The following is a 12,308-nucleotide window of genomic DNA, read 5'->3' on the forward strand; positions in this document are numbered from 1 at the left end:
CTCCTGGGGAGAGTTCCCTGAACTGCAGACCGGGTGTCCCTGCTCTGTGGATGCCCCCCACCCGTCAGCTCTGCCATCTCCCCCATCCCACTCCAGAGGCCTCCTCCACCCCCATGGGCTGCCCGGACCAGCCTCGGGGACCTTTCACAGGACACTCGGTCAGAGGCCTGGCTCAGGGCCCGGACGGGGGGCGGCTGGCCTGTGCTGGTACGGGACCGAGGGAGGGTCTAGGGCCCCCGGGGTGTGCACAGGGCTCCCGCTCTGGCCGAGTGAGGTCTGGGCTCTGCCATCAGGCAGCTTCAGGTGGACACAGTGCTCAGAGCTTCCTGCACCCCGTGTCCCTCGAGGCCCCGAGGTGGCTGCACTCTGTGTGGGTCAGGCCACGACTCCCTCAGTCAGTGACCCAGGTCCAGCAAGGACTGAGCTGGCGGACGACAGAGCTGGCCCTTGGGGGAGTGGGCTTCAGGCGCAAGAAACCCTTCCCGGAAAGGCAGGCCATAGAGAGAGAACACCGCCCAGGAGTGCCAACCCCCTCCTCCCTCCAGTGGCACCCAGGGTGAGGCCAGGCCTGTGTGGGTCCCACTGGAGGGCTTCACACCCAGGAGGCACGGGGAGATGCCTGTCTGCTCAGCTGGGGAAGGGTCTTCCTTTGGTCCCGGGTCGTGGCCGTCTCCTGGCTGTGCTTGTGTCTGGGGGGCCTGGCAGCCCTGGTCAAGCATCGAGGGGTGGCGGGGAGGGGCGGGCGGCTGAGTCCAGGCCCCGCTCCCCTAGGCCCGGCGTAGGGTGGGGTCCCAGGCCTGCCCCAGGGGGCAGGGAGGCCGCAGCAGCCAGGCCTGTGCAGGCCAGGGGACTGTCCAGCCTGGAGCGTCAGAAGAAGCACCCCATCGGGCTTTCTCTCCTCAGAAAGCCTGCTGCTAGCTCATCAGCGCACCTGGAGCGGTCAGCCTGCAGCCCCGGGAGGGCAGAGGAGTCCGGGGCCCGGGCCAGCTTCTCTGGATCACGTCCACCACCTCGGAGGGGCCGACGAGGTGATGCAGGACGGCGACCCCTCATCCACTGCAGAGTCCAAGCCCCTGTTGTCCCCGTCACCCACCGGTCCACCGCCGGCCAGGGGGCTGTCCTGGCGCCGCGGGGGCCGCTGAGGAAAGCAGTCGAGGCGGCGCCTCTCAGACGCCACTGGGTAAGCGCCACGCAGAGAATCACAGAATCAAAACAGCGGAGCCGGAGAGACCTGGAGCCTGTTAGCGCGGGTGGCCAAGCCGGGCCTCGGGCTGAGTGACCCAGTGTCCCACGCTCCAGGCAGCAGCCCTGCAGGCGGGAAGGAGGTCTTGAGCCAGGTGGGGGAGGGCTCGATCGTGCCTCCCAGGGCCAGGCTGCCCCCCACCCGGCCCCGTACCCAGGGGTTCAGAAGGGCCTGCGTCCCACACTGCCTCTTGGGGGTGAGAAACACCCGGAAGGTGTGATTTCCACATCTGTGCTACAGGTGCGGATGGCATGGCCCAGACGGGTGAGACCTGTGTCCACCTTACGCGGGTGGGAGCCCTGGAGGCCCCGGGGGCATTCCCCTCCCCAGAAGGAAGAGGCTGGGTAGAATATTCCATCCCTGAAGGACCAGTTAGTGCCAGGCATCACGTCGGAATTACAGCATCGCATGCAGAAAAGGAGAAATGATAGAAATGGAAGGCGTCTCAGACCACAGGGAGGCGTTCCCCGCCCCCCGCCCCCAGAGGAGCCCAGGCAGTCGCTGAATACAGACAACTGTCGCCGGGGAGCCGGGCTGCGCCACTGCAGGATGGTGCTTCTCGGGCCAGATAAGCAGGGGCACCGGGGCGACCACACATTCGGGGGGATGGGCAGCTCCCCAGACGCCGTGGAAAAGGCGGAGGGGGTCTCCCTTGATCCGGGTTGTGCCGTAGATGGTCGGCGCCTTGTCTTGGCCAGTGCGATGGCCTGACAGCCTTGGGGCTGGCCCTGGCGCGGGCCGGGAGGCTCTCAAGGCCCTGGGCCCGGTGCCTGGCCTGCTGTCTGCCCAGGCCTCCCCTCCCCCAGGCATCAGGGAGCCAGCCCTCCTACCCCTTCTTCCTGTCCTGGGGGCCTGGGTGTGGGAGATTCTCTGACCCAGGCCCTGCCCGAACCCGAGGTGGCCAGTGGACACAATCCCAGTTCAGGGCCAGGTGTCCTCCATGAGAAGCAGGACCCTCCACCAGTGGCCCTTTAGCTGCCCAGTGCCCCACCCTGGGTCCGGGCTCTGCCCCCCACACCTATGTACCCTCCCCCTGATGAGACTCCTGGAGGACCCCAGCCCAAGTCCCCCCAAATCTACCTGTCCCCCCACATGCTCACCCACAAGCAACACACCTGCTGGCCTCATCGTGCCACCCAAGGGGCCCCTCCTGCCCCCGTAACGTCCCCTTCCTGTCTCCCTCTCTCCTACTCCTATCCTAGTGTCGCTTTCTCCTCCTAACACCCCCCCAGGTTGCCCATGGGGGACCCCCAGGGGTGTCCCCGGACTCTGCTGGTTGGAGCAGGTCTATAACTGTCCACAGCTGTGTCCTTGCTCTCAGGCCAGCTGCTCCCCAGTCTGGCAGACCCAGGCCCGCCCCTCCCTGGTAGCCGTGTTCTTGGGAAAGCCAAGGCTGGCCCCTGGGAGCAGGGGCAGGTTCTGACCCCAAAATTGGCCCATGGGGTCTGAGGGGGGCTTCCTGGTCCTGAAACATCGCTCTCAGGGACGAGGTGCGTCCTGGAGGCACGGAGGCGGGTGGCGGGAGTGGGCAGCGCATCCACGGCAGCCACAGACACGGGTGTTTCTCCAAACCGCGGATGTCACCCGGTGAGTCGTGAGGCAGCTCTGCGTGGATGAGCCTTGAAAACCTCCTGCCGAACGAAAGCAGCACCTCCCCCCGCCCCCCGCCAGCCTCTCCTTCCTCTAGGGACCCCACACCCCCGCCCTGCCCACTGGGTGCTGCCCTGCCCTCACACCAGGCCAGGCAGGGCCCTGCCCAGCGCAAGCAGGCCCCAGGGTTCCCTTCATACGAGACACGGTGCCCAGGTCTCACGCACCGCCCAGCAGGCGCTCCGGCTGGACAGGGGCCGTGTCTGTAACAGAGAAAACAGCAGATGCGTGTGTCTGTCTGTCTGTGTCCTCTCTGTGCCCTCCTGGCAGCTGCGGGCCCCCCACTCCCACAGCCCGTCACTCTGGCACAGAAACCGCCACACTGGGGAGACATCTGTCACAGCACCGCAGCCCAGACAGCCACCATCACCAAGACAGGCCCGGGCTGGACCACCGGGCACAGGGCGGGGCTTGGCCAGCTCCTGGCAGGGCCCAGAGCACCTGGGGGCTGGGTGGCTGCAGAGCAAGGCGCCCGGGGGTCTGCCCAACCCCTCTGGGGGCCTGAGCCGGCTTCATACTGGACAGAGGGTCTCTCTTGGGCCAGGATTCCCAGCCCCGCACTCCACCTTGACCCCCCGACCCTGGGCAGAGGCACATCTCCCAGGATGGTTCACAGGCCTGGTGACTCCGAGCTGGCCCGAGTCCCCTGCACTCACCCCACGGGGCTGGGACAGGGTGATTCCTGAGGGTCTCCGTGGGGACTAGCACCTGCCCGGCTGCCTGGGGCTCGGCCCTGAAGGGAGCGGGCTTGGCCCCAAACTGGGCAGGAAGGGAGGCCTGGTGGTGGAATCGCCACAGAGCAGGGGTCCCACGTCACTCCAGTGCCCCGCACGGCCTGAGGGGATCTAACCCTGGGTCCCCCAAGGCAGAGCCTGGACTAGGGCCCGGAGCAGCAGTTTGTTTCTAAGGACTCAGAAAGAGTGACCTGGGCAGGCGAGAAAGCCCACGGAGGTTCGAGGCCGAGCTGGCCGCTCCTCGGGAGTCTTCCTGGGCCTGCTCAGTGGGCGCCGGGAAACACTCACTGAGCAGATGAGCCCTTCCCACAGAGGGGCCTTTGCCGGGAATCCGGCGGGGGCGGGAGTCCAGTCCGTCTCCGGTGCTGGAGCCAAGTGCACGGGCCTCCTGCGCTGCCCACGCTGCCCGAGGACCCCCAGCCCACGAAGGGGCCCCTGCGGCAGGGAGACGCAGCAGCGTCCTCAGACCCGCGCTGCCCTGGGGTGGGGGTGGGGGACCACCCCCAGGAGCGGCGAGAACCACGCAGCAGGAACACAGCAAGGACCCGCGATCAGAGTGCGTCCTGATTTCAGGGACACGGCTTGATGGGCGAGGACTCACGGAGACACAGGACTCGATACCTCGGCCAGGACTCCAGGGAGGGGCGCACTCACTGCCTCTGGGACCAGGAGGGGAGGGGCGGGGGGCCAAGGGAGGCACTGCTGGGACCAGGGTCATGTCCCTTCGCGACACCAGTCACCCAGGCTGTCCGGCGCGTGCTGGGTGGGGTCCTCTACAGAACAGGGAGCGGCCGGACCAGGGGGTCCTGGGGTGACGGATGGGTGGGCAGCACCGGGAGGCGTGTACTGTGCTGGGTCCCTAATCTGAGCCAGTCTCCAGACCCGACCTCTGCTGAGGAGCAGACTCCCCAGGACCACGCCCGCTTCGAGCGGGGATGGGGCCAGCAGCGGCCCAGCACAGGGTTAGGGTTATAGGGTCATTCCCTGGGCCCCGAGGGGCTCACTGGAGGGGACACATGTGGTCCTTGGAGCAGCCCTGCTCAGGGTCTGCGGCCTGTAGGGATGGAGCCACTGGGGCCATCACCTCACCAAGACAGTAACTCAGAGCCAGTAGGGACGGCGGAGGGAGCACCACACCAGAGACCCAGGGGCTTCCGGCCCTGAGCCATGACCCAGAGCAACTCTGATGTGCGGTCTTGGGCCTGTTTAGGTCGTTCATTGTTTTGTTTTGCTTTTTAATAAATTTATTTATTTTTGGCTGCATTGGATCTTCACTGCTGCGCGTGGGCTTCCTCTAGTTGCGGCGAGTGGGGGCTACTCTTTGTTGTGGTGCGCGGGCTTCTCATTGCAGTGGCTTCTCTTGTTGCGGAGCACGGGCTCCAGGCGTGTGGGCTCAGTAGTTGCGGCACGCGGGCTCGGTAGTTGTGGCGCACGGGCCCAGATGCTCCGCAGCATGTGGAATCCTGCCGGACCAGGGTTCGAACCCGTGTCCCCTGCATCGGCAGGCAAATTCTTAACGACTGCACCACCAGGGAAGTCCCACTGTTACTTAAAAGAGTGAGTATTCTTTGAAAAGAGGCCTCAGCCTGGGAAGAGCCGGGTTTAACCCTCCTGCCCTCCTGCAGCAGCAGCCGCAACAACCCAGGTGGGTGGCTCACCTCAGTGAGGGGACAGTGATAGGTCCAGGCGGCCCTCGGCCTCCTCTCCTGCTCTGGGCTGGGGCAGAGGCCGGAGGGTCCTGGGGCCTCAGGACACAAAGCCAGAGCCCCTTCCTCCTCTGAACTGTCAGGAGGTACAGGCCCACCCCCTGCCAGACCAAAGACGTCACTGGAGGTGGAAGGCAGGGCTCCGAGCTTCAAGTCAGAGCGCTCAGCTAAGCGCTGCGCTGCCTCCCAGGTGAGGCCTTGCTGTGAGGATGGGCGCCTAGGAGCCCGGCACCGGGAGGGTCCCGGCCCTGGTGACCCAACTCGCAAGCCCACTGAGGGGCAGGTGGCGCACTCCTGAATCCCTGACTCGGCAGCACATCTGACTCAGTAACTCATTCTGGCTAAAGAAGAGATCGCACAGAGTTCTCAGAGGCCAGCCACGGTGCTGACTGGGCCGAGGGGCAGCTTGGGCCGGGCCTGGCCAAGCCTGCTGTCACCACGGGGACGAGGGTCGAGGTCCGCCCGTCTCCAGGGCCCGGCCAGCAGCGCCAGGCAGCCAGGAGTAGGACGAGCCCTGGGGATGGTGGACTGACCCGCAGGAGGCTGGGAACGTCACTTCCGACCAAAACCTCGAGTCGTGCAACTGCTGTCGTTTGTCCTGACGTGTTGTCCCCCAGAGCATGGGGCGGCTGGGGCTTCTCTAACAGGCCGTGACTCAAGGCCATTGCTTTTGCTTTGAATTCCCGGAACGAGAGAATCCAAAGCCCCCCACACCCTCCCGCTGTGACGAGGAGGGACCCGGGGGGCCCAGGGGGAGGGCCAGCCTCTGTGTACCCGCAGCAAGACCACCTGCCTCCGCCACGCTGCAGGGGCCACAGGGCGTGCCCAGCACCCGACGCGGGCCAGCCCCTAGACCAAAGCCGCAGCTCATCTGATCCCTCCCCACACCTCCCGGCTCGCCTGCCCTCCTGCCACTCCTGACCACCCAGCTTGGGCTGCTGGCCGAGGCCAGGCTGGGGGCCCGCAGGGGCTCAGACCAGCAGTGGAGAGGAGCCCAACTTCGCCGGGCGGGGGTCCCTGCGACTCATCTTCACGGTCAGAGCCAAGGTCAACCAGGTGACAGCAGAAGTGCAGGGAGGTGGTGTGCAGCCCCGGAGGAGGGGCGTCAGAAAATAGTTTAATTATGTACAGGTGTCACCAGGCTGATTACGAGGAGAGGCGTGAACGTTCAGGACCGGACTCTGGAGGACAGCTGAGCAGCGCCATCTCCCCAGTGGGCGCACCACGGATAAAACAAATCACAGACTGTGACACGCGTGGGAGGAGTGCAAATCGTCACCTTTCCTTCAGGACCAGAAGAGAGAAAGAAAGAACTCGGAGGCTTTGGAATGCTTTCTCTTCCTGTGAAGGGTGTGGCGCTGGCTCTGGATCCGCTGAGCGTGGCGGGCGTGACGTGATGCCAGCCGCGGCCGCGCCAGCCCGTGCCGCCCCGGCCCACGTGCAACCCTCCAGGCCAGCCGGCAGCTTCCAGCTCCATGAGCCGCGCGCAGCTGCGACCGTGGGCTCAGAAGAGCGGCCGGGAGCCCTGGCTCTCGAACTCGGCCCAGGCGTCGCTGAGCTCCATGAAGACCATGCGGGCGTGCTGCTCGTAGGGCTGCCCCCGGGCCTGCGGGCAGGCAGGACGGCGGCGGTGAGGGCCCGGCCTGCTCCCAGAGCCCGCGCCGCCCCCGGCCCGGAGCCCACACCCCGTGCCCACCTTGTCCGGGTGGACCACCAGCACGGCGCGGCGGTACTGCTTCTTCACCTGCGCAGGCGTCACCAGGTCGGCCATGCCCACGGGCGTCCAGCGGCTCTCGTCGTCCCACAGCACCGTGTGCAGCGTGGACAGCAGGGCGCGGATGTTCCTCTCCTTGCCCTCCGTCCAGTCCAGGAGCTGAAGGAGACGCCGTACTGCTGAGGGCGTGCCAGGCCCCGGCCTCTACCCACCGAGCCGCCGGTGGTCGCCCCACGGAGCAGGGATCTGACTGTGAGATGTGTGGCCCCGACGTGGACCCCCACCCCAGTGTCTGCACTGACCCCACCCAGGCATGGCTAATTCCATTCCGTAGGTCTGGCCGGACAGGACACGGACTAGATGGTGCGTGGAATCCAGGGACCCTTTCCTCAGTGGGGCATTCACAGATGACCCGCCGTCACAGCCTTGCCCTGTCCACCCCGGGGTCCAGGCACACAGACGTCCTTGTCACCCCGGGGTCTCTGCGGCCCGCGCCCCCCGACCGGGGTCCTGGCTGGCGTGCGGAAGAGCGAGGAGCTTACGAGCACGAAGCCACACGTCCCAGCCACGTGGGGACAGTTGATCTTTCACCCCGAAACTTTCAGGAGAGCAAATAAGCGTAGATGGAAGCCACTGCCCCCGCAAGCACGTCGGACAGAGGTCCTCGTGCGTGAGTCGGGGCCGCGCGGCTGCGTCCCTCTCCCCACGCTCCTGCCCAGGGTGCCCCCCACCCTGCCCCGGCCCGAGCGCCCCGCACCTTCAGCTTGAGCGGGTCTGAGTCCCGCGCCTGGTCCTGCCTCCTCATCTCGGCGATCGTCCTCGGCCCCTTCCTGTCGGCCCGGGAGGAGAAGCCCTGGTTGGACAACAGGTCTTCGAAATCGTTCTCCGACACCCTTGGCTTTGGACCTGGAGGAGAGCAGAGGCTTCAGGGGCCGTGCTAAGTGCCCGCCCAACAGCCTGCCTGCGGCCTCTGTGCTGCGTGGCCAGCTCGAGAACCCTCGGGGACGGCAGGACGGCCGAGAAGATGGGAAATGCCCAAAAGAGCTGCCCCGAGGCATGAGCGCACGAGTGTGGGCGGGGCCACGGCAGGCGTCGGGACCACCACCCCCGTGACAAGCGAGGCAGCCAGGCCTGGGCTGACCACCCAGCTGCCCGGCCAGCAGAGGCCGAGAAGGTTCCCGGACAGTGTGGCCTGGCCCACTGGGGGCAGAGGCTCACGCACAGACATGCATCTGAAATCATTAACTTCCATCCAAAGGGGCTCCCGCTGGGTGGAAACAGACTCTGGGTCTCCTTAAACACCCTTTCCCAGGACTGGGCTCTGAGCTGGACAAGGCAAAACGGGATTTCACTGTAACCACTTCACAGCAAGCTCAGAAACCCACACACGCGGCGAGAGAGGAAGGACTCACCAAAGCTGGGGGCGCGGACGCCCCTCTCCTCCCGGCTGCCAATCACACTGAAGCTGGAGTTGTAGTTTGGCCGTGGCTGTGCACTGGCCGTGGGGGCTGGCTTGGCCTGGGGGGGCCACGGGGCGCCCTGGGCTGGGGGCCGGCTCGTCTGCCAGGAGCCGCTGGCCTTGGGAGGGGGGGCTGCTTTGGGACCGAAGCCCCCAGGAGTAGGTGCAGCGGGCGAGCCTGGGGAGACAGTTCACGTGGGGAGTGTCACTGACGGCCTGAGGACCGGGCGCTGCCCCGGCGGGTACTCGGCCGTTGCAGGCAGAGGACACACCCCCGCGAAATGAACGTTTCAGGTCGGCCGCCAGGACGGGCGGCCTCTAGGTAGCCGCACAGCTGGCCCGTCTGCAGGGGCTGGGCCGGGTGGGCTCCCCTCCCCACTCGCTCAAATGCAGGGCTGAGTCCAGGAAGCTCCAAACCAGCACCCAGCGCCCACAGGGCCCCCGAGCAGCACCACGCAGGCTACTGCTCCGTGCACGCAGGCACGTGCCGCGTCACGCGTGCGTGGTTCTGTGCCACTTCACACGCGTGCAGTCACGCAAGCACTGGGCTAAGATGCCCCCGTTCTCTGTCCTGTGACCTTTCACCTCGAGACATTCTAGACGCAGAATCACAGGGCAGGCGGCCCTTGCGATGGGCTCTTCTCACCCAGGACCCACCCACCTACCCACTCGTCGCCAGCAGCCTGGCAGGTGGACGCACCACAGAAGGACTCCGGTGGGTTCCAGTCTGTGGAGATTACCAACAGGGTCGCCCTGAGCACTGCTGCGGAGACTCCCTGCTCAGCCCACGTGCGCCTCTGGGATAGACGGCGGTCGTGGGTTCGGCTCTGTGAGAACCGACGCCCGCCTCGAGTAGCCGTCCTGCACGCCCGCCAGCTCTGCGCCCGGCGCTGCACCCCGTCGAGACCCCCCGCGCCTCCGGGGCCGCCAGTGACACTAGACCTCTCCCCAGGCTGCCGTTCTCTTCACCACTCACCCGTTTTCAAGTTGGATGTGTTTTGCTCTGTTTTTACTGTTCTTACATATCCTAGATAGTTGTCAGATACGTGGTTCAAAGCTATTTCTCCCACCCTGTAGCTCTTCAACCTGCTGAGAGCCTTTAGCAGGGCACAAGAGGTCTTTTTGATCAAGTCCAATTTATCCATTGTTTGCTGACGGATCGTGGTCCAGGAGACACTAAAGGCGACGTCCCCACAATTTTCTCTTTTCTTCTGAAAGCTTTACAGATCTATGGCCAATTCTGAGTAAAATGGTCATCTACCTGCTGTTTAAGGTGTGCAGTTCAGGTCACGCCACTTTCTTGCCGCCCCAGCACCGTCATGAATGGTTCTGCACCTCTGGCAAAAGTCCGTTGGTCTTACTGGTGTGGGGCTACTTCCAGGTCGGTGATCTACGTGTCTGTCCTGCCCACAGCACGCAGGCATGGAGGAGGCAGGAGGCCTGGTGGTTTGAGTCTTAACCACCCCATTTCCCCTGACTCTCCAAATAGTCTACAACAAGCTCGTCTGTGTCTGCAGGAACCCTCACTGGCATTTCTGGTGAGGACTGTACTGACCCCACTGACCACTGCAAGAGAACCTTCCTGATGTGGGTCACCGGGCTGCGAGCTCATCTGTTTACTGAGGTCTTCCCCGTTTGGTTTTGTAGCTTCGCGAGTCCTGTATGTGCTTCGTAAGAGTAATATGTTATATGTTTCTTTGTTTCTTCTTTCGCAGGGATTGTAAACGGTGCTGTTCTAAATTTTGGGTTCCTTGTGCATGTTGTTAGTAAACAGAAATACCCTTGTGGTGTCTGTTTGTTGATCCTGTGTCCTGTGACCCTCCTGAACTCACTCTGGGACCTGAAATGCTTTCACAGACCCCCTGAGATTTCCCACACAGACAGCACGTCGTCCGCACATGACAACACTGCCTGTGTCCCTTCTGTCCCTTTCTTGCCTGCCTGCACCACCTGGGCTGGCCCCGGGGAGTGTGTGGTCTTCTGAAATCCAGCGCAAGCCTGGCGGCGGGACTCTGCAGCTGCTCCCTATCAAGCCACGGGCTTCGCATTACTGGTCTGTTGAGTGTTTATCACAGGTAGGTGTTGAACTCCGGGGAATGCCTCTTCTGCACCACCGATGTGATCACACGACTTCCCTTCCTAGGCCAGTTAACGCTATGTATACATATACATATGTATACGTACATACATAATTTTTTAAAAAATTATTTATTTTGACTGCGTCGGGTCTTAGTTGCAGCACGAGGAATCTTCTCTAGCTGTGGCGCATGGGCTCCAGGGAACGTGCGGGCTCAGCAGTTGTGGTGAGCGGGCTTAGTTGCCCCGCGGCACGTGGGATCTTAGCTCCGTGATCAGGGATCGCACCCGCGCCCCCTCTGTCGGAAGGCGAAGTCTTGGCCACTGGGCCGCCAGGGAGGCCCCGGTGCGATGCTTTCATGCACTGATGAGCTCTCTGTGCAGCTCTCTGTGCTGATGACTGGCTTTGATCTTTGTGTCTGTGTTCATGAGGGACGCTGCCCTGTGGTCTGTAGTTTCCTTCTGTATCGCCTCCATCTGGTTTTGGTATCAAAGTAATACCAGATTCATAAAATCAACTGGAAAATATTCCCTCCTCTTCCTATTTCTTGGAAAAGACTGTGTGGAATTGGTATGAATTCTTTAAACGTTTGGTAAAATTCTCCAGTGAACCCAGATGGGACTGGAGATTTCCTTTATGGGAGGTTTCTAACTATGAATTCACTTTCTTTATGATTACAGACCCACTCAAACGCTCTACCTCAACGGGGCACACCTGAAGAACTTGTCCACCTCACCTCAGTCCCAGAACTGGTGCTGAAGCCGTAAGTCCATTTCCCTTCAGAGCCTCTGGGGTCTGTGGACATCTTGGGTTAACCCCTCTTTCTTAATCCATCTTAGCAGAGATCTGTCAACTTTACTGATCTTCTCAGAGAACTAGCTTTTTGATCAACCCATTTTCTCTAGTTTTCATTTTCTATTTCATTGATTTGGGCTCTTTACCATTTCCTTCCATTTGCTTTGAGCTTATTTTGCTTTTCTTTTCAAATGTCTTCAGGTGATAACTCACAATACTGATGAGACGTTTCCTCTTTTCCAAACTACACGCTTAATGCTATGTGTTTCCCTCTTGGCACTGCTTTAGCTGCATAACCCAAGTTTAGATGTGTCGTGTTTTCATTTTCATTCTCTTCGACACGCTGTTTTATTTTCCTTGAGACTTCCTAAATAACCCGTGTTATTTAAAACTGTGTCATTCAGGACTTCCCTGGTGGCGCAGTGGTTAAGAATCTGCCTGCCAATGCAGGGGACATGGGTTCAAGCCCTGGTCCAGGAAGATCCCACATGCCGCGGAGCAACTAAGCCCAAGTGCCACAACTACTAAGCCTGCGCTCTACAGCCCGCGAGCCACAACTACTAAGCCCGCATGCCACAACTACTGAAGCCTGTGCACCTAGAGCCCGTGCTCTGCAACAAGAAGCCACCTCAGTGAGAAGCCCACACACCACAACGAAGAGTAGCCCCCGCTCGCCGCAACCAGAGAAAAGCCCATGTGCAGCCATGAAGACCTAATGCAGCCAAAAATAAATTTTTTTAAAAATTTAAAAAAATAAAAAATAAAAGTGTATTAATTTCCAAGAGTTTGAAGATTTTTCAGTTATCTCGCTGTTACCAATTTCTAGTTTGATTCCATTTGGTCACGGAATGATACGGTCTATATGATTTCAGTTCTTTTAAGTTTGTTGATGACTTTTTATGGCCCAATACATGGCCTTTCTTGGTGGTT

The 12,308-nt window shown here is 62.0% G+C and overlaps 1 protein-coding gene across 1 annotated transcript in view; it reads right to left on the bottom strand.

The window, feature by feature from the left end:
- Positions 1-4,933: 4,933 nt before the first annotated feature.
- GAK (cyclin G associated kinase) overlaps positions 4,934-12,308 on the bottom strand; it is a 51,080-nt gene continuing 43,705 nt past the window's right edge. Inside the window, exons 25-28 of the mRNA XM_079920535.1 lie at positions 8,460-8,684; positions 7,805-7,953; positions 7,030-7,206; positions 4,934-6,939 (exon numbers count right to left, since the gene is read on the bottom strand). Of these exons, the coding sequence (XP_079776661.1) occupies positions 6,838-6,939; positions 7,030-7,206; positions 7,805-7,953; positions 8,460-8,684 (653 nt within the window). The 3' untranslated portion in view covers positions 4,934-6,837. The remainder of the gene's footprint in view (positions 6,940-7,029; positions 7,207-7,804; positions 7,954-8,459; positions 8,685-12,308) is intronic.

The sequence above is a fragment of the Stenella coeruleoalba genome (genome assembly GCF_951394435.1).
Source record: "Stenella coeruleoalba genome assembly, chromosome: 4".
NCBI lineage: Eukaryota > Metazoa > Chordata > Mammalia > Artiodactyla > Delphinidae > Stenella > Stenella coeruleoalba.